This window comes from Schistosoma mansoni, chromosome 3 (genome assembly GCF_000237925.1).
Source record: "Schistosoma mansoni strain Puerto Rico chromosome 3, complete genome".
NCBI classification, from domain to species: Eukaryota; Metazoa; Platyhelminthes; class Trematoda; order Strigeidida; family Schistosomatidae; genus Schistosoma; species Schistosoma mansoni.
The window spans coordinates 22179843-22203115 of record NC_031497.1 but is presented as its reverse complement, the minus strand read 5'-3'; the positions used below and the strand labels follow the sequence as shown (position 1 = coordinate 22203115).

The window sequence follows — 23273 nt, the reverse complement described above, 5'->3', positions numbered from 1 at the left end:
TATAGAATTAAAAGAGTTTACATAACTTGACTTCCTTGATATAATGGACATTAAAAAAGATCAAATCTGGTACATTTGTAGACGAAATCACATTAGTAGTTTAAATGGAATAAACTAACTTTCTACGCTTATTGGTTTAGTCACGAAGCTTCTATTATTTATCTAGACGTCAGTGTTAACTTCTATTTGAAGCTTTTTAATTAAAATATCTATCTTCAAAAAATACTCAGTACTGAAAAAGTTTTAACTTGAGCTACAAATTTCCTCATTAATTTCAGAACTGACGTTCAAAATATTGTAGTTGCTCATTGAAGTGTTCTACAATGATAAAGAAAGAAGAATTAGAAGTTTTTAAAATGGTTAGGTAAATGAGGTTAGTGAGTTTTGTACCTAGATAGTTTTCTCATAATAGAACATCAGTTGCTAAACGATATAAGATCATCAAATGATTTGAAACTACTGAAAGTTTGATGTTCTTTTTGTAGATCTAGTGCTTTTATGGCTTTAAGTCAATCTAAACTTTATATCAGTCAGTGAGGAAAACTGTCTTTATATATCACATATAGGTTTTAAGCTTTAGGTTTCGGGAAGAAATGCTTTGGTATTCTATGAACTTAAAATAAGTGTCATTTTTAACTAATACACTAAATTTCAAAATTCATCTGTACTCTCATAAAAGTGATCGTTAACAATCTTCAAAAAATAAAGCACACCTTACACTGCAATAATTTCATTTAAGAAAAATGTTCGATCATGTCTCAAATAATTTAGGTGATGGAGAATTTGAATAAACTATTGGTAAACTCGAGACCCTGAAATGCAACACGAGGAACACCAACGCAATCACACTTGAGGGCAAAACTCTGAAAGAGGTGGAAACTTTCACGTATCTGGACAGCGTCATCGATGAACAAGGAGGATCTGATGCAGACGTAAAGATAAGGATCGGGAAAACAAGAGCGACATCCTTACAGCTGAAGAACACATAAAACTCAAAACAACTGTCAATCAGAATCAAAGTCAGAATCTTCAGTACGAACGTCAAGACAGTCCTACTGTACGGAGCTGAAACGTGGAGAACTACTACAACCATTACCAAAATAATACAAGTATTCGTAAACAACTGTCAACACAAAATTCTCAATGTCTGTTGACCAGTTATCATCAGCAACAGCCTATTGTGGGAGAGAACAAAACAGCCTCCATCTGAAGAGGAAATTAGGAAGACATGCTGGATGTGGATAGGAAATGCATTACGGAAATCATCAAACTGCACTATGAGGTAAGCCCTAACCTGTAATCCTGAAGAGAAAACGGAAGGAGGAAGACTAAGGAACACATTATGCAAGGAATTGTAGCCAGACATCAAAAGGGTGAGTAGCAACTGGAAACAAGTGGAAAGGATTGCTCAGGATAGAGTTGGATGAAGAATACTGGTGGTCGGTCCATACTTCTCCATGAGGGGTAACAGGCATATGTAAGTATATAAAGAAATCGTTTCAGTCGATTCACGATTTTTTTTAACAATAACAAGTGCGGTGAGTACAGTGAACCGAGACAGATTAAACTAAGATATATATTTCCAGTTGCTCAATGATTAGATCTAAACATTTAGAAATCAACAAAAGATGATTTTAAAAAATGAAAGGAAAAAACTTACGCATTAGCTTATTGATCCAACGACATGTCGAACAAATTGTGTAACCTAACAGTTAGCTCCTACTGATATGAAAAATAGTGGTTTGAACAGCATCGCTTATCGATTTACCTTAAAACAGTTGTAACAAACAGCCATTATATCTGAATATTGTAAACGTTATATATAAAATGTCATGAAAGTAAGAATAACTGTAGTAATACAAGAAAGCGTTGCTTACTTTTTTTTGTGACAAAATTTCAGGAAGTGTGAATTTATTTAACCATAGACTTGATATATTGTCTGTGTCACTAACGTCATGTTCCTCACCTACATTTTTGTATTTTAACCCATGTGATACGCCGCAGAGTCTTTATTTTCATAACATCCACAGAGAATCGTAGATAGGAAGACAAATTATCACACGTCTCTTATGGTGTGAACTCATAACTCATACAATTATACAGGTGAGGCATATAACTATGCTGCACAATGATTTATAAATCACAATAGGTCCAAGACAATGACATATCTATAGTAAATTAGAAGCAATTAGTCCCTTTGATATATTTCGATAGTGTAATAGGAAGACGAAGATTATCAGAACTATGTGATGCATTAGCGAAATACATTTCGAACAGTCTCATCATGCATATATATATATATATATATATATATATATTACTATTATTACTTTCGAATATGTAACAGTGTTTGAGAGATCAAAACAAATGAAGTGTTTAGGATAAAATAAAGTCACCATAAATCAGCAGTGGGATAGATACTCAATTAGTCATTCCATAATTAACCAATCAAATAGATGTTGCCTACCACGTTAATGTGGTCTGATGTGTCTGTAGACTATCCTGTTGCATATAACCTGCCAATTAAAGGATATTTTTATTGTATCATATCAGTGTGACTCATAATAAAGGGTGAGTAGCAACTCGAGCTATGCAAACTGTTTAGTTGAATGATAACTACTTAAGTTTCATACTGTCTTTCTAGTGCTCTGTTTCTTTTACCAACACTAATAAAGTAAATCTTCATAATCAATCAGAAGAAATTATGCTTATAATAAAGTTGACTCATCAATGTTTAAGTCTTCCGTTATGAAAAAAGGCGAAAAAGCAGTTACATAGCTCATGAAACTACTTTCAGGGGAGTCTTTATGTCTCTTTCCTGTGTGTATTATCAAGCAACTAGTTTGCAATGTTTATATGTTGTCCTAATGATAAACTTTCATTTGACCATTTAACTGTTGGAATCTATTTTGTTGTTCATAAATCACATCTATTTAGCAATGAATCCGCTATACAGACTTGGATCACAAATCCCCTACCCATGTAACTAGTGTAATTTATTACTTAAAATGAGATGTAGCTCTGCATTTTATGTATACAATCTGTTATTTCGTATAACCGGCCAATAGGCATAGAACAGCTTAAGCAACCAATACGCAGCAAGGACGAGGGCGACTATGTTTGACTGTTAGCTCAATAGTAGCTAGCCCCGAATGAAGAAGGAAAACATAAGGCCAACGATCACCAATCCAAGATCGTTATTATATTTCAGAGGTTCATTTACATACATAAAAGACCAGACCACGCAGTAGATCAATTGAGTAACACTATTAACACGGAACAACAACATTAACGATTAGATGAACGGAGTATTGAGTGCACAAATAAGTGGTTCTAGTTTATAAGTGGAAAATGCTATAGCGAAAATCTGCGGTTCTAATAAAAGCTTAGAGCTAGGGTAGTATGAAAATAATAAAACCAAAATACTTCGTAAACATACAATCAATAAAATTGCAGAAAAATAGCTTCGAAAGTTTTTACCTCATAGTTAAATCGTCTTTTACAACACAATCAAGTTTTTAAACACGAAATAATACAAGGAAGTTGGCTGGTCTTACTGGTGTTCTGACAAGTAGTTTCGGAACAGATGAATTTTGCACAGGGCTATCATTCGTTAGCAAATATAGTAACTACGTCACTGGATCCATTGTAAGGGAGGGCAGACAAATCCATAAAATCTTGTTTGGTACAAACATGTTTTTCATATTAGAAATAGCTATCTGGACTCTATCCCCGATTATTGTTGTTGTGGCTTCTAATTCAGTTCTTCTGAATATGCCTACGGAAGAAACTGTTACCACATGTAGAGGTATGAGATTCTACTTATTAGTAGCTACGAAAGAGTAGATTCTGAGCCTTCCGGAGTTTCTGAAAGCCAAGAAAATAGAGGGAATTTTCGATCCCAATTTCATTGTTATGTCATTTGAAAGTTGCAGATAAATGATCTCGGACAATTCAGTAGTTTAATGAATAATTTGTTATAAAAAGTGAGACATTGCCTAATACCGATGTTCAGAGATCTATTGATATACATTTTTAATGCGTTAAATATTCATATTTTTTAATACATATTTGTAGAAACTATTTACATCATAGTTTACATCGTGGATTAACTTTAATTATTCAGTGAAATAAAGATTTCTTTCTTCACAGTTATACTATTGTCCTTCATTTTTAATGAGGACAAGCGCGTACTTTTCTTCACCCAGTTTTGTATAGGAGTAACTGATAACTGTGAAATTTTAGACCAGAGCAATTGTACAATTAAATATCTATATGACTAGGCAACTAAACATATGTGTATTAAAAGGCAGGACCAATCGTCTAAAAGTTGAATTAAATTAAAGGTATTGTCCATTATAAACGAAACATCTACTCAAGATAAAATATTTGCCAGACAGTAAATAATGAATTTCTGGGTATATGCAAAGCATGAACAAATAACCACTGACAGAAAATCCTTAATTAGGATAACTAAAGTGATATATGGAGCACATAGAGATGATTACAAACTCAACACTTAAATTCTATTATTGTATCCGTCTTTAAAACCCCATCCATTTTGTACATTTTTTTGTTACTGATTGCAGGACATTTTGTTTAAATTGCAACGTTGGATATCTTATGCGAGTTCGCTCCCTTACTGGTTTATCACTCATTTACGTGCTTCCGACTCAGTTCCTTATTCTCACCAACTTCTTTGACATTTCGCCATTGTTTTTAGAGTGTGATCTATCTACCGCATTTTAATTTATATACTGAATCGAAGACCTGAAATTATTGTATGAGATTTTAAATCTATGGAGATTTGGACCTTTCTGAAAATTCAAGTGACGAACCGTACATACATGTAATTACACTTTTATACCGGGTAGTCATGAACTATTCCAGACTCCTGAAACGAAAACCACTCCAGTACATAACATGCACTTACTAAATGAGCGAAGAAGTGGTCGAGATTAATGCGTACAACACACTTCGTGAGCAGTGAATACATTTAGGGTAACTTAAACCTGTAAATTCACTGGGTCTCCTCATCAAATCACATCTGTTGAGTTTTTTTTTAGCTTTTAGGTGGGTTTTATCTTCGCTTTTTTCAGTTTTGTCTTTTTACGTTGAAGGAATTTAAGAATTCTTGGAGCTATTACATTTCCTTTATATGTAATATGACCAAATTAAAAAAAATCATATTTCACCAATGTCTTCAATCTATGATTTCATCACCCATGTTAGCAATTCAGTATTCGGTTCCTGAAAACTTTAATCGGCATCCACCTAAAAGAATATCATATCTGATGTATCTATACATTGTAATTGAGCTTTTAAATGATATAGCGGCACTGTTCTTTGTTGTATTATTCATTTCACTACTGTAGAAGTAATGTATTCTTGAGTGCTGAGATCCGTCGACGTAATTCCTGACTGCGTGTCTAATAGGATTTAGAGTAACGATAAGAGCGATGCTTACAATCATGCAAAGCGAAAATGACCGTTAAGTCTTGACATACTAACTAGTTTTTCAATCAACAAAATTCTTCGGGTTAGTGAAATGCCGAACATTTCAGGAACAACCTGTGGAGTCGGACGTTGTTTTAAGATTGTTCAGTAGAATGGTGGGTGAACCACGAAGAATTGAATGATGTCTAAGTATTGTCGCTGTCCAAATCTTTAATCGCTAGGCTATTTACCTACTTATAGTATGAGATGGGAGTATTGAAACTATATCTTGTCCTTTTTTATTTCGTTTAATGACCCAAGTGTTTAGAAAGTACGTTAGTCTAAAAATCAGATAAGAAATCGTTGAACTTTTCCCGAAACTTATTTTTACAGCAACTAGTATGCCTCGAATGTTTCTATACTTTATTTTAATCAAAATCCAGTTCAGCAGCTTCTTAACATATCCTTACTAGAACGTAGTTCCTTTAGTGTTTTTTGAGCACTTTTAAGAAATATTGTTAAAAACGTAGTCTTCTAATAGTAAGGATTTATTTCTCTTATGTTACTTGAGAAACGATTGGTTCTATCTAGAAGAAAAAATCAGTCAACAGTAAGCTTGTTTTTGAATAATACGATTATGAAGAAAATCTATTTCCTATGGATCTAAGCCTGAAGCATATCTAACATCCAAACTTGCCTTGAAAAAAGTACCATCAATCTTCAGCAAACGCTGTTGTATGCTTAACTACATTTAAACTTCCGTCCGACAACTAATGTAGATACAGACCAAGTTAGCAATTAGTACTTGTTGAGAGAACTTCAACGATGAAATATGCTGACTATGATCATCTCTCTTTGAAGGTCGCATGTGATTTGCCCACGACTAGTGCTTCTATATTCAGTTACTTCTAGTCACCCTGTTTAGTGTTGTGGCAAGCAGATCATTTCTGAATATACTGATTGACTGTGACATTGAAGAGCCTTTAACTGAATCGTCGGAGTCGTTTAATTAACAACCTACGATCTAACACGATAACCTACAGATCAGTGCTAGATTAAAATGTATGGAACACATGAATTTAGGATTTAAGTAAGCTATCCAATTACTGGTCATCGCGAATACAAATAAACTAGCCAATGAATGTTACCGCATATATGTATTTAGTGCCAAACCACATGATAGTCATTAAGCAAGTCCATGTAAGGAATTTATGAACAATTGTCCCACAAAATCGAAGTAAATGTGGAAAAATAAAATTCACCGCTCTAACTTGTCACATGCAATTGTCAATCGAAACTGCAGTTATTTTTCTTCTTTACCCACATTTTTCCCAAAAATTTAGTTCTTTGTTAGCCAGTTTTACCAAAATGGTATAATATTAGCAATTTCTTTTAAATTTAATGTTTCAAAAATGATTGAGATCGCTGATAGCGGATATTAATGTTAAATCAAAAAACAAAGGGGTATCGCCGATACATGTGGTAACAAAACAAAGTTAGCAAAAGAAATACAGTTAAAAACTATACACAACTTTAACTGAATAACATTGGACCATTGAAAATTAAAAATACCGAAGTCTGTATAAGGCAAAAAGCGTGAAAATTACGAAACATTCTGACACCGAAGTCGAAAGAAACAAAAAATGAGGATTAAAATATTACTAATCAAACGGCATTTTGATTAGGACTTCTTTAGTCAAGAAGTAGGCAACTGAAGCAAAACTGTCTTCGTGAGAACTATAAGAAACGTCAGATGGGCTGAGACAAATAAAGTCAACATAATATACTAGATTTTAAAAAATGAGACCAGCGAGTTAAAACAGTAAGGGTATAATTACTATACGAAGTTAGAAAAAAGTTAGTAATGCGCCTTCAAATGTAAGTTAGTGAAGCTTGGTCGCTTAATAGACGAGAAAATAAATAACAAGATATTAAAAGCATACAAAACTGCCACTTCAGAGACAGCAGCATTTTGATTTCTTTGATGACTTTGAAGCAGGATTGGGTGTCTTCGCATTAATTTGACGAACGAGATCGTGAAATATCTGAATAATAAAATATTCGAAATTATTATAAACTCCAATGAATTTAACTTTGAGGAACTCGACAGACTAAATAGTTAAGTACTTAAGAGAACTGAGATTACAAGAAAAACAACAAATGAAGTAAATTAACGAATGGTCATATTAGCGGAAGATGATTGCCGGAAATGAAATGACTTCGACTTATTAGATTCTTAACAGTTCTGTGGATGACCAGGTTAACCTCGAAAACAATGTATTAGTAACCAAGTAGTTGTAACGATGACACCGGGGTTAGTCCAAACTACATTGAGGTCTCCAGGATGTAATAACACACACTTTGAAACCCTGCGATTCACTTTTCAGTTTTAGGTATTTCTTCTTGACATTCTCAACTAATACCAAGAGGAAAAGCCTATAAAAAATGGGAGTGAGCTACTCAACTTTTGGTCTTTAAGAAAGAGTATAGAAGTCAAGCACATGCAACAAAAGAATACTCACAATACTGTAGTAGTGCTTTTGCTTGTACAGAAACTCCTAGGGAAGCCCGATGGGTACGGAGGATCCACCTAGGAGAGTTGGAAGACCCTGATTCTAAATAAATTGTTAACATGGATTCAAGTATCCTTAAGGAATAAATGACGTATGAATCTGTTGTTGGTCACAGGCTACCATGAAACAGCATCCTTAAGGTCGCTGTCTTCAAGTCAAAGGCTCGGGGACTAGATGGCTAAGAAAACTACCTGCTTCGGTCTGGGCACCCAGGTGGTATCTTAGTACATAAAGGATCCGACTTATGACTATAACTGGAAAAAAATTATTCTCGCTTCAATCATTAGTATACTTACAGTTATTCGATAACATTCGTTCTTATTTAGCATCACTTCAATCGTCCATTGCTTTTTCCCCATATTGTGTGTGTCCTTATTCTTCAACTCATACGGCAGCTTGTGTATGGTGGAAACCCTGTCCTATCTGAACGACCTCAAGTCACTGACTAACCGAAAGTTGAGTGCTACCATTTTGAAGGGCCTTTTTGAAAACATTTGTAGCTTTCCATAAATTCCCATACTAATGCAGACAGGATAACATAAGTTTGACTGCCTTTAAAAAGTCTGAACACTGATTTCTGTCGTCTATACGAGACTCGTATTTTTTGGATACGGTTTTGTTCTCTGAGCTGGATAGTTCGATCGTTGAGCCCTGATCGTTCATCTGAACGATATCATCAGAACAAACTTCAGGTACAAATGAAGTGCTCAAATTTCTCCACATATGCCCCCAAGTGCCCTGGTACGGCCGAGAGTGGGGAGAGTCTGCTCTCTCTCTCGAAATGCTCTCATATGGCCACGCGAATATATAGCCTCTGCTAGGGAAGTCCTACTCACTGCCTTCTCGTGGCGGGGGTGTTGTTCACAAAAGTGAGAGGACGAAAAGCGAATGTCCGGCGCTTTAACCGGGTTGGTGGATGTGGAGGATCCACCTAGGGGAGTTGGAAAACCCTGATTACAAACCAATGGTGCATATGGGCTCCAGTATCCTGGAGAAACGAATGGCGTATGAACCAACTGTTGGTCACCGGCTACCATGGGACTGCATCTCCTTACGATGCTCCACTGCCTTGTGGACTAGACCTTTAGGTCAAAGGCTCCGGGTGTGGCCCCCTAAGAAAACCACCTGCTTCAGTCTGGGCACCTGGGCAGTATCACAGCCCTCACACAAATCGAATGAGATTTGTGAGGCGCATATTTATCTGGTGCTTCCTTGTACCAATATTTATGTGTTTAAATAAATAAATAAATAATAAACATATGGAAAACGAAGTGAAGTAGTACCTCACTACTAGTTTCATAGTCCTTATTACTGAGGGGCTAAAATTATGTTCTGGAGAGCTCACATCATCATTTTAACCTAGCGAGGTGTGATTAAGTGACGGAGAGGCTTGGTTTAATAATACAGACTTGGCATATTTATTATTTTATTTTATTTAAACACATATATATTGGTACAAAAGGGCACCAGATACATATGCGCCACACAAAACAATGAAAGTAGGAAGAGAAAGGATGAAAAGATAAGGCGGACTAAAATGTACGACCAGAAAACTCTTTCGGTTAAGAAAGTTAGAACCACTCTTTATGAAGAAAGTAAAAGAAGGTTGCAGCAGGATCGCCACTGGCTTCTATTCTGAGCCATATCTGATAACGTCTCTAGCCACTGTGTTGCACCATCTCTCGGACCCCAGCCAGGGAGTCGTGAAGAACCAACAAAAGCTAGCCCTTTGCAGCTCTCTTTCATGCTACGACACCACGTCATACACTGACCTCCTCTCCGCTTTTTCCAACCAGTCCCAGAGTCGGCAAATAATGCACGACGTGGAAGTCTCTGGGACGACATTCGTAAAACATGTCCAAGCCACCGAAGTCGGTGTTTCAAGATGGTGACACCAATTGAATTATCGTCTCGGCGCCCGAACACACGATGCCGAACCTCTGCATTACTAACATGGTGTTGCCACTGGATGTCAGCAATCCTTCGGAGACAACGATGATCGAACACAGAGAGTCGTCTAACATCCTCAACTCGGAGGTCAGGTTTCACAAGCATAGAGCAAAACTGCTCTCACCGACGCGTTGTAGATCCGACCTTTTACAGCCAGACTAACATCACGAAGGCGCCAAAGATGGCCCAGATTGGCATAAGCCGCTCTGGCTTTCATTATACGTGCATCAATCTCATCACTCACGCCACCACCAGCACTTATATAGCTACCTAGATACACGAACTTCTCAACTACTTCAATCTGCTCACCATCCAGGGTGAGTACAGGATGAGAATCCTGCCAGTCTTGTAGGACTTACCTCCGGCTCTTTCTAAAGATGGTGGTGACCTGACTAAGGAATTGACTGTGTTGTTTGGAAAGGTTTGGGAAGAAGAAAGTGTTCCAACATCTTTTTTACTTGCTTCGGTTTGGGCACCCGGGCAGTATCACAGCCCACTCACAAATAAATGAAATGATGAATTTTATTGACGATACAGACTTGGCATTGAAAGTAATGAACCGCCTCGTCATGGTTTTAAACCACTACACCTGAAAATCATATCAGAAGAACGGGTGAACCTATACTTTCGGACGTTTGTGACTCGTCAAAAATCGTTGATACAGCCTACTGTACTAATCGTTGTAAAATTGAGTGCAGTGGTGCTATAGTTTATGAACGACCTTTGAGCAACACCGAAATGACCCTGGAAGTGTCCATCCACTAACTAGGGTTAAATGAAGGTTGTAAATTAGTACGCGGAACTAGGATTAGGATTGACAGCTGAATGTTAAGATTAGGAATTATATTTAATATTTTCACTACGAATTGACATTAGCTATAATGCCGAAATGGTATTTAGCCAAATGAGTGGATGAATCTCGCGCCAAAATCTAAGACCTACTACCATAAATCTGACTAGTTCGTCCATTAATTGTAGTCTCGCCGCAATCATGACTGATTTGTCTTCAAGATGTTTATTTAATTTGTACATCAGAGTGAATGAGACCGCATACTAGCTTACAAAATACATTAGTGTAAACTAAAGTACATTATTGGGGCTTATACTGCAGATATTTAACGGTCTATTTAGAATAAACCCCAAATAAAGAGATAATCGCAACCTTAAAATGCTTGGGTCTAATTGGAATAATATAAATCCTAATACTACTTTATTGCTAAACATTGGACAAACGTAACACATACGAGTAAATTAGGACTAACAGGAGACAGCAACGAGTTCCAGTACAAAGACTGGAGGGCTCTTACTCCTAAAACTAAGTTACCAATTTAAATGAAGTGTATACAAGTATATAAAGACGCTAATTTTGATCAGAAGGTACAAAACAACGTAGATTACTCACCTCGTTTACATTAGATTTAGTCTTGGCACTAGTCTCTGCGAAATGACACTTCCACTCATTCGCCAAGTTTCTTCCCTGTTCTGTACCCACACTTCTTTCATCTTCCAAGTCACATTTATTTCCAACCAGAACTAGTGGAAACTCGTCAACATCTTTGACACGAAGAATTTGTTTCCGCAGATCGATAAGGTCAGTGAATGTAGCCTGTGATGTGATGGAATAAACTAGCAGAAACCCCTGTCCGTTTTTCATGTAAAGATCCCTCATCGCCGTAAATTGCTCCTATAAATTTACGACATATATCACTAAAAAAATGAGACTTACAGTTCCAGCTGTATCTAGAATCTCTAGCATGCATTGTTGGGAATCAATCTCAACCTGCTTCCGATAGCTATCTTCGATAGTGGGGTCATACTTTTCAGCGAAAATTCCTTGCACAAACTGAACAGTGAGGGCACTCTTCCCAACACCACCGCTACCAAGCACAACTAACTTGTATTCCCGCATATTTTGCGGATAATACAGAAATAGCGCCGCGAACGGAAGACTTCAAACAACAGCATCGAGATTGATTAGTATCAACAACTTTTCGATTTCATCATGCAATTAATGCCTGTTATTTATAATAAATGACGCTTTTTTATTGTCTGAATGGCCTTACCAATTTATTTGTGTCGTTTTTCAAAATACGATATTACTAAGTAATTGCCTAATTATTTTCGGTTAATATTCCTTAGGAAAGCCTTAAAAAAGTGCTATCTAACTAATGTATTTCCATGTAAAGTGGGAGATATTTGTGATATAGAGCTTCTTACATGCTTACGTAAGCTTGTCTATATTGGAATATGATACGAATAGTGAGAATAGGTGACAATCGATTCATTTTCATTTTCACTTCCATTTTATAAAGGACAGGATGCTAAGTGGGCTGTGTTAGTCCAGGCGATCGTGGTCTCCTAGTTAGTCCAAATTTCTCTTGAAAGCGTCGATATATGGAGCTTCAATCACGTGTTAGTATAATGAATTCCACCCGTTGATGGTTCAATAAGAAAGTCGGTAGTCAGCTAACAAATCGTTTTCTCTTGGCTTGTAAACATTTTTGAGTGTCCTCGTAACTTTTCTGTTTTGGAAGACAAGAAAAGTGAGGACATATCAGATGCGAATTTATCACTGAGTAATTTAAGAACTTTGATCAAGTTACTTCCAGTTCTTCTATATGGCAAGAGAAATAGATCTAGTTTAATCAATCGAGCATATACAAGAGCTTTGCTATTCTATGAATCAGCTTAGTTGTGGTTCTCTAGACCTCTTCTAACAACTTACTACCTCCTATTAGTAAGGAGCTAGCTGCTTGCATGCAGTACTCTAGTTAAGGATGAAGGAATACTGTACCGAAATTCAAAAGGTTTCTGACATAGACATGGCTATAGGCTCTACTTACTGACCATATGGTTCTAAAACCTTTGGCAACTATTGGACTGCAGTGTGCAGTAGTTTTAAGTCTTGGCCAACGATGGCTCCTAGGTTGTTGTGTGTTTGGACGTCATGTAGCTCAATGTTAATCACTGTGTATGTATCTGCACCTTGATGATCAATATGCATCATAATGCACTTGGGGGTGTTTGTCGGCGACTGTCAAATTCCAAACCATTCAGATAATTTCTTCATGTTACTTTCGAGTTCCAAGCTATCGACTTCACATATTATTGCTCTCTGTGTCTTGATATCGTTCGCATGTAACAATACCGATGATGACAGGAGACTAGGAACAACTCTGTCCCCAAAACTAAACCTTGAGGCATTTCGCCAAGCATAGTATCCTAGCAAGATAACTCTGAGTTCACCCGTACTCTCTTTCGATTCGCAACTAGGAATTCCTTTATCTACATCTATGAATTTCCTCCAATGCTGGTATTACTTAACTTATATCACAACTGGTTGTGCTGAACCTTGTCAGAAACCTTGTTGATTTTAAAGAGCTCACCAACTTTCACGGGCTACTAATGAGTTAGTAAGACGTGAAAAATCTGTTGTAAATCTGTACTGCTTTTCATAAAGAATCCGGTTTTCGTTGGGATAATTTAACAACGCTTTCTTAATGATGTTTTTTAAAATTTCAACAACTACGCTGGTTAGGCTTACAGATCGATAGTTCTCAGGTTTGTGTCTCGTACCTGTTTCAAGGTTAAGACTTGTAACAGCTCAGGTTGGTTGGTTAAGAGGTGACCCCAAACAACCAAGCATATGCTAAAACAGTATTGTTCAAGTATTCATTCACTTCCTTACTTTTTGTAAGCGTTATATTCCCTATTATCTTATATTGAATGTTGAGAGCCTTTGTTTGTCTGAACAGATAATCCCACGCTCCACTGTGACTGCGCGAAGATCGAAATAAAGACCTATTCACTACTTCACTGGTTTCTTCTATCAATAGCACGAGGGTTACCTATAGGCACGAAAGACTAACCATAACATTCTTTCATTTTTATAGTGTTCGACCATGTATTGCAGAGAGATTGAAACATATGCTTAGGAGATTTGCAGCAAAAGTTTCCAAATTCTCTAGTCACCTAGGATGCATTTCATCGGATCTCATTATTTGGCCGACATCAATCTTATTTAGCGGACCAAAGACATCGAGTCCCCTAATGGTCACAGTGTCCAAAAAGTATGTGGAATGTTGTATGAACGGAAGAGAAGGACATCTATACAGTATATAAATTACTAAAGTAATTTGAGAGTACTCGCGCTAACCATATTCATCCGCCACCAATGATTAAGTACTACTCTCTCCTCATAATGCTGGAATATTTTCTCTCCTCTTAGTCCTTTGGTGTATGTACGAAAATTGGCGTTTGAGACATTCTATAGACTCTTCGATGAACTTTTCTTCCTACAACCTTCTAGACTTGTGGGGGGCCGAGACACATATTTCGAGCTTCTCAACAGCGAGATTTCGTCTCGTCAATAACCAGTAACTTAAATCCCTCTCATGGAGAAGGTTGCGAAACTCCTCACGGGACCATGGTTGGGAGTTTCCCGGACTCTTCGGTGTAGTCCAAAGAATATATGGTGCAGTAGTTTTAATGTATGAATTTCTGATGAGCCGTTTCCACGTGGGATTCTGATTTTATTGTCCAATAAGCTGAGGATGCCGAGCGAATGATTTCGTGTTTAAAGCAATTAATCCCTTTGATAAATTTCGATAATGTGATAAGAAGAGGAAGATATATCACATAGTTCTGATAATCTTTGTCTTCTTATTACTTTATCGAGATTTCGCGTTTATTTGCCTTCTAGAAGTTTGTTCTGGCTTTGATTGACATATTGTTGTGGACAACCTTATTGGAATGGAAGACTAGATCCTCATGGTTACTCTTACCTAAAAGTGACATATAATATACGTTTGTGACATTGTTCTCATGATGGGTTGATATGTGATATATTGGGGAGGATGAATAGGTGTCTGAATCGTACCTCATTGCTTTGTCCACATGTTGCATTGGGGCGTATATGATAACCACGTCAACTAATTTCTGTTCGAAAAAATTCCCTCACCACTCAGTCTTCAGGCTTTTCCAGTCTACCGTAGGCATATTGAAGTCTCCTTAGATTTAACACAAACCGCTGGAAGAGCAAGTGTTAAAACTGTCTAAAAAGACTCCATTCACCTTGGTTGTGGACGAAACAGAAGAAACTTTCGCTTAACTCGCTTCCTCCAGGCTGGAACTTAGGTGTATTAACGATAAAGAAGGATAAAGTAATTGGTAAATCGTAGTAAGATACTATACTAAGTACTTAACAATGTGTCAAGTTTTCACTTACAGGACTCCTGGGAAGTTACTTGGGCTAGCTAAGCCTTAAGTGAATTCCAGCATTCGACTACTCTCAAGGAGTAAAAATTGTGTCCAAAGTCCGTCCTTCTGTGTTGTGTTTGTACATTCTGGGTGTTACATTTTAGGTTTGTATTTGAGCTAGACTTTAGTAGATGTTTAAAGGGATAGCCAAAAGTGTTAAGGTTGCTGTAAGCCATTAGAAGGTCACTTCCAAGACACCTGTACTCCAATGTGTAAAGGCTTAGTGATCGGAGGCGCTCTTCATAAGGCTTGAATTGGAGTCCCAGAACTGATTTCGTGGCTCGCCGTCGGGTACGTTCCAGAGTATCTATATCCTTTTTGAGTAACAGAGGAAATACTATGTCTCGATAATCTATTCGGGGACGAGTAAGACTGTTGAAGATTATGTGAAGAGTTCTCCCGTCAGGCTGACCTAACTTGCGCTTCAATATCACCAGTGCAAGGTTTGCTCGGAAGGCGTTTTCGTCGCAGTTAGCGTAAGACTTCAGATTATGGGGTTCCAGTACTCCTAGATCTTTTCCAACTTCGGATACCTCTAGAGAGAGATTGCCGAAGTAGTAGTTGTAGTCTACAACATTTCTCAAAAGGACTACATTACACTTTGAAGTGTTAGGGGAAAGTCCGTTGTCGTCCGCCCAACTTTGAAGTCGAGTCAGATCCTCCTGAAGTGCCAGTATATCCTCTTGGTTGCGTATCTCTCCGCAAGGTTTCGCATCATCGGTGAGAAGTAATAAGTGTGACTATACCTGCTGTATAAAATCGTTTGTATAAATCAAGGAAAGAAGAGGTCCTAGTAATGAGCCCTGGGGGACCCCACTGGGACATTCCATGGCCTGAGAGAAAGTAAAGTTAGCCCTGACCATAAAATGTCGATCTTTTAGATATGAAGTCAGCCGATCAACTAAAGGTGATTCGGTACCCAATCGTTTGAGCCTGTTGAGAAGATATATATGATTGACTCTATCAAAAGTTATTGAGAAGTCGAGGTATATGATGTCAACCTTACCCTTGAGATCGAGGATAGTCTTAAACCCGTCCACCGCGGTCAGTAGATTGGTTATACAAGAGGGTTTTTTTCTCAAGCCATGTTGTTGGGGTGAAAGGAAGTTTAAAGATAGTAAATAGTCTTGTTTACAGTCGCATATCAGGAACTCCATAATTTTTGAGAGAATAGAGAGAAGTGCTACCAGTCGGTGACTTCCAGAGTTGCAGCCGCCATATGGGAGGGTGGGAAGGTCACCTTCAACGGCCGGGGTCTAGAATCCTTTGCACTCATTGCATTGCATGCCACTTTTCACAGGATACTGACGGCTCGAGCGTTGGCAATCGCTTTCTTCACACTGTCCAGTCATCAACCAGAGGTTTGCAAACACAAAACTAAACACAAACAATACATGGAAACAGAAACTGATAACCAGAAGAAATATGAAAGACTGACAGCCGTTAGATCCGAAAGTGCAACAAACAAAAGAAAAAATATAATCGAAAAATACATATGTTAAACTAATTTCAGAACACGATACTCTTGGTGTTATTTGAACTGAAATAGATTCAATGAAGGTGAAAACAGTAGTCTTGACCCTTAATAAGCGAGGAAAAATGCCACTGTTCTGTTAAATACCACACGTCCTTATTCCACAAAAAATATGAAACTTACCGCATAATTAATTGATCCCCTTATTCATGTTCGTATTAACATGTGTGCTAGTGAGTATTTCTGTCTTCATATTATTTATTATTTTGCGGTTCTGTATATACAGCCCTAAAATTGATTTCGGTAGTATCCCTAAATTTACCCTGAGTATTTGATCTCCAGTATGGCGTTGGACAGTGTGTCCTGTTCAAGGATATATACACTGAATCGAGTCGGTGTTCTATATTTCATTGGGGTCAGATGGTAACCATATGGTATATCACTTAGGTTGAATTAAATATTCGATCAAGCAAAACGCTTAACTATATAGATCTGCCACCTAGTAGTGACCACTTCCACGTTTGTTTATTCCTTAGTGTTTATTTAACCCGATTTGATTAGGCCACATACGGCCACTAGTTAAAGTAGTCAAATGTACTTGTACCCTTCCCGTTAGTCAACAATGAACCTCATCACCGTTAAATTTTAAGCCCTTAAGAGTTAAGCAACATACTTAACCAAAGGCAGGTCCAACGTAAAAATGTTTATAACATTCTAACGTGTTCGTTCATTGTATGCTCTGATTCGTGGAACAGTTATGTGAACTGTTTTTATCCGCCTATTTTGAGAATGAACAGCGAACACAAATAGAACAGATCCCTATTAAGCTCCTTTTGCAAAAGGAAATGTCAAAACATTTGCTTTTCAGGAAGATAAATAGGTCACTGATGGGCTTGTTAATAACTAGGTAATAAGAGCAATTTAAATCTTTAGGTAACCTGGTGTCATCTTAGGTAACTCTAGAAACACTGAAGTCCTTACACATCTTCAAGTGGGTGGTTTATTTTAGACCTCTTCTATCTAGATGCCTTTTGTATCTACTACCGGTTATAATTCTGGCCAAAGTAAGTCTGGATGTAGGGCTAGAAACCTTGCCTCACAAAATAGAATTTTGCTATAAAATTTTTAACATAAGAAAATCACTTGGACTTTTGTGAAGAGAGGGGTCTTTGTATAGGATATTTATCACATCTCATGTCAAAAGCCTAGAGTCTTCGGAATCAACGAAACCTAAATCGCTTCTGAAGACCGGTTAGATAACTAACAGAGAGATGTAAGTTGAATGAACAATGTGGGAGTCCCTGAGTATCTTTTAAGTAACCACGATAATGGATGCAATTCACAGGAAACGAACTGGATATCAAAGGCCAACTCTGTAAAAGACACTGTTTTGCTCTGGTAATGAGAGCGGAAAGGACTTCCCAGACGCTCTCCAAATAGGCAAAAAGGCGCACAAGGATAGGAAACTTGTGGTTCCTGGGTCATCAAAGCATCTTCCAAAGCGAATAAAGAAATTGTCTCAATGAGTGTTGTCCGGTGCTATGGGGATATGTTAGTAATGGAATGGGACTGAACTCTAGTTGAGCAGTCCATCAAGGTTAATGTAACATACTTTGGAAAATTTACCACAGCACTGAATGGTTAGTGGAAACGGGCTAAGCTCATTAGTGGCGAACAAGGCATAGACACATAGAAGCATGGTTCAATCCATACAAAATTGGTCATACTGTGTTCATCCTCATCTAAAATATATTATTTTACACGCAAAAGTTTGTCTGTCCATTAAGGATTTCTTGAAAGTTGAACAACCTGGCCGCCACATTTGAATAGGTCTGAATAAGCAGCAACCCATGACTTGATTTTGACGTGAGATTACTCAAGTTAATCTGTTGTATTATGCTTGGTCAAATATAGTAGATTAGAATGACTAGTTAAGCAACTAAAATACAATCGTTAGCAGCCACTATAGTCAGAATTCCTATGTGCATACGGACGACGTGAAGTACCGGTTTTGTGAAAGGTTGGAGTTCGTCTCAACAGAATGCATGGGGAACACCTTACCATTCTGATAAGGCACATTGAATCCAAAGTTAAAATGGACAGCACTGGGTATGCAGGCTGAACAACTGTCAGTGGGAATGCTATAGGTGTCAAAAGTTATAGTTTTTCTCCCCCTTAGAATTCGGCTCATTTGATTGGTTTTGTGCTCGTCATCTCATGTAAATTGTCTAACCAAGGAGGTCGCTCTAAACATGGTGGTTAAAATCTAAATAAACTGACTAAGCCCAGTGGAAATTTTACTTACAATAACACAGAAGTAATAAATGTACATCATTAGTACATGATTGGAATTTCACTCGCGAACGTGGTAAAGGTGTCACGGATACTGAGGGTTTGACAACGCTTTTGTCCACAATGTCTTCATAGTTAGAAGATCCCAAGCTAAGCCAAACCAGAAGTCAGGAATGAGTGACTAAGGGTTGATTTTTTACTGGACAAGCCCTTATGGTGACATTTTTGATAAGCATGATTTGCGATTACCACATGTAATTGTCACTCAAACGTAAGTACACCTCGGGAGTTTTACCGTATACCTTAAGACAACATTAAATGAACATACTGAATTCATGTCACAAGAATAATCAATAAAGTTTGAAGAGTCTGTACTATGAAATAATTTTTATCGACTGACAGGAACATATTACAACCACGCAAAATGAAATTTACATAAGTCTTACCAAGTTTTAGTAGAATGTTAAGGCAAGATAACGGTAATGTAATTGCTCGTAAGAATCTGTAATAGGTCATCTTGTATGTGTACATTACCAATCACGAATGAATGAATACTTTCTGTGAATCTGAATATGGTGAACTAAATAGAAATCCATCTATGTTATGAAGTTAATTGAACGAAACCCGTAAACAATGGTTGGCCCTGAATGATTATGACCTGAAGCCCATTGTTTATTCTTAGTTAAGTCTATACAAACATTACTATCATTGATATTATTATGATTTTTGTGACCACTGCTTTTATTCAAATTTGTAAGAAAAAAGTACATCCATTGAAAGTAAAGTTCAAACTGTTTAATCACAATCTGAGGTCTGACATTTTTCACGAAATACTGAATTTGATATCAGTGTCAGTATTTCACAAAGTTGTGTGAGTTAAGTGAACCATGTCATGTAATGAACGTTAAATGAGGAGCATCTCAAATTCGTTAACTTAGCCACTAAGATACCATTATATTACAATGAATGTGCTGGTCATCAGTAACCTGTGGTTCCTTAACAGAATTTAGAAACCTAGATGCTATTGTTTAACAGTTGCATCAAATTATCGTTTATCATAAATGAGTAAGAAAAACCCTTATTCGTTCCATGCTGAACTGACTTAACAGTTCACAGCAAGAATTTCATCACCTAGTCAGAGTAATCTAGTACGTCATACAGATTAAAATAGATAATGGTGAGAGTCTCAAACACGTATGGAACGTATGTGATATTTCAGTGAAAATAATGTTTTCCATCGATATATCTTAAGGAATATTTACTAAACGGATAGGTTTGTTCCCTATTTTATCAACATCTCACCTACCATTACAAAATGTATAGATGTTCTGCAGTTGCACTTCGTCAGGGAATGTTTGTTCTAGGCAATTCTGCATCCATCTAGCACTTAGAAAGTAACAAATATACTGCCAGAAGAATATTATACATATTTAGCAGAACGAACTGAAAGAATGTGAAGAACGTTGTTTCCAGCTGTGACGTGAGATCAGCGGTGTCATTGCTTGGTCAATCCTCCTCGTCTACCATCTACAGTGACTTGTTATCGAACAATCAACATCCGGCAACCAGTCCTCTAAGGTAGGAACACGTTTAAATAAAGGGAGAGTTCAGTTATCGATAAGTGTTATTTCACTGATACCACGGTTATGTAACCTATTTTGTTGTTATTGTCTTATAAGCCGCCTTGATTAGTTTAATACTCTTCATACATGCATTTAAGTTTTTTCATAAATTGGAATCTAGACTAATGAAGACCTAACTGAAAACAAGATTGTTCTCACACACAGATTACACTGAAGGGCTGTTTTCAAACACAAAATCTATTACAAAGCCAAACATAGTCACTTATTCATAGGGATATGACTAATATTCTAGGGATATCGTGTTCATATCAGATGTAGATGAAATAATCTAAAATCTAGGAACATAAGAAATTCAACATACAAAATTAACAACAACCCAACAAAAAGCGTGTTCTCATCGTCGGGACAATCTTCTAATAATATGAGGAAAGGTGATTATCACTGTAAAACTCATTTAACCAAGATTCTCATCATTCAATACCACAACGATTCTAACATACAATTGAATACTGAAGAAATTGGATTTACTTTTTATAGTTATCATCTCGTTAAATTGCTTAAACTAATAGTAAGGTTAATAACAATCTCAGTTAATTAGAAGATGTTAGGATTAGGCGAACCTATGAAGTGATAGTTCCAAGAAAATAACCTCTTTTCAGACGCTCAAAACTGTATTAGGAGCCATTCAAGTAGGGACAGGCTATCATGAAAAAATGTGTAATAAAACCTGGATACTTTATAATAAAAGACACATACATTTATAGGTTTATAAACAAGAGATTTACAAATAAACAGTTAGTAAATTCACAATGAACTAATGAAGGTGAAAACACAGTTATTTGACTTATGAGATGGGAATAATTTATTTCCTTTATTAATTACCTATATATCCCCAAAGCTGTAATTAGAACTTGAATGTTTCTACTAAAGTAATTGAAACATACATAACACTCACACTACAAATTCATTCGCTGAGATTTTACAAACATATTATTAATATTTAATGTCAAAACTATGATTAGTTCCATTATCATAGTCTAATATTTAATGATCACTAAAAAATATACAGAAAAGAATAATAATAAGGTTATAATCTGATTATTTGTTTAATATATCTTTATTAATAACAATTACATCCCCTTTTGATGGATAGCATTTTTAACGTCCTTTGTTTGAACTGTTTTCACACAGTCGCACTCATAAATATGTCGTTTACATAACCATACTACTGGTAAGTAACTGGTATTTTTATAACAGTTTTTTCAATCTGGTTCAACTTATTATTCAGATGATAACTAGTAGTAATTGGTAATGTATTGTCACTAACGTAGCATGGGCACTATGATTGAGCAAAATTCGTATTTTTATGGAAGTGATGTCAATCATATTACAAGAAGTAATAATGATTTAACTGCCAGGGAGTTAATTAGGATGTCTAAAAGGAGCTAGTTAATTGATTACGATACTGATGTCTTTTTTACTCAGGACATCATCAGCAAGAACCTACTGAGGGAGAGGAAGAATCATTTTCCAGCTGAAGAGGAAATTAAGAAGATATGCTGGATGTGTATGGGAATTGCATTGCGGAAATCATCAAACTGCATTACGAGGCAAGCCCTAACCTGTAATCCTGAAGTCAAAAGGAAAAGAGGAAGACTAATGGACACATTGTGCAGAGTTAGAGCCAGATATAAAAAGGATGAATAGCAACTGAAAATGACTGCCCAAGACAGAGTTCGATGAAGAATGCTTGTGGGTGGCCTGTAATTCTCTACAAGGGGTAAGAAACGTATATTTACCCCATTATAGTAAATATCTGAGTGTGATATGATATGAAATTAACGGCACACCATGTATAGCATATAATAAGGGGTAAACTCACTGTTTATTACTCGAAGTGATACCACTTTGACAACTTGGTAGGCTCTACTTTTTTCATTCAGTAGGAAACAAAGAAACAAAAAAGAAACTATTTCTGTTAAAGTGCTAGAGTTTCTTGTTATAACGGTCCTTTTACTTTTTACACGTATGTGGGACGTTGATTTACCTTAGACGAATATCTACACTAAATTCCCTCCCAGTGTCTATTCTACAGGACTTCAACACAACTGAGATCAAGAACACGTGATTAGCCTGACTAGAACGTCAATATATTTCCACACCAAAACCCGACACAATCCAACAACAAAGAACAATTAATCAATAATAATAATAAGGATAGAGGAATATACACATATTTAACACCTGTCACAATATCTACAAGTCTGACTAAGCAAAACAACCAATCATTATCATTCTCGCCCACACATCAATTTCAAACCATATTCATAAGAAATCGTTTTGAAGATGTGTTCCATCACAAAACGACACTGCATGGTGAATCAAGAGGTACTGGGTGGCCGTTACATCCCAGTTCGGAACTCTTTAGTAGTATCCAACATCCATATCGGAGTGGGTCAAATCCTGGACCGTCATGGCTCGTTATGATGAAGATAACTATAGACCACCAAGTCAGGGTCAAATGACATATTTTAAACTTCAGTAAGTAATGTGATTCCCGCTCAAGATTACTGTTAAATCCATAATTCCTGACTTGGATGACTTTGTAATAGATTTTGCAGATATTTATATGTAAATTGGTCACTGATAAGTATACGACTAAGATACATAGAACAGGAACGATCAGTCGTGGTGAACATAGCATCT

At 36.7% G+C, this 23273-nt stretch overlaps 1 protein-coding gene across 1 annotated transcript; it reads right to left on the bottom strand.

The window, feature by feature from the left end:
* Positions 1-6575: 6575 nt before the first annotated feature.
* Positions 6576-11902, bottom strand: Smp_071250 (putative rap1 and). The gene is made up of 3 exons (XM_018799654.1): positions 11686-11902; positions 11362-11643; positions 6576-7481 (listed from the first exon to the last, which is right to left on the bottom strand). The coding sequence occupies exons 1-3, from the start codon at positions 11866-11868 to the stop codon at positions 7392-7394; spliced, it is 555 nt and encodes a 184-aa protein (XP_018651421.1). The 5' UTR covers positions 11869-11902; the 3' UTR covers positions 6576-7391.
* Between the last annotated feature and the right edge of the window lie 11371 nt (positions 11903-23273).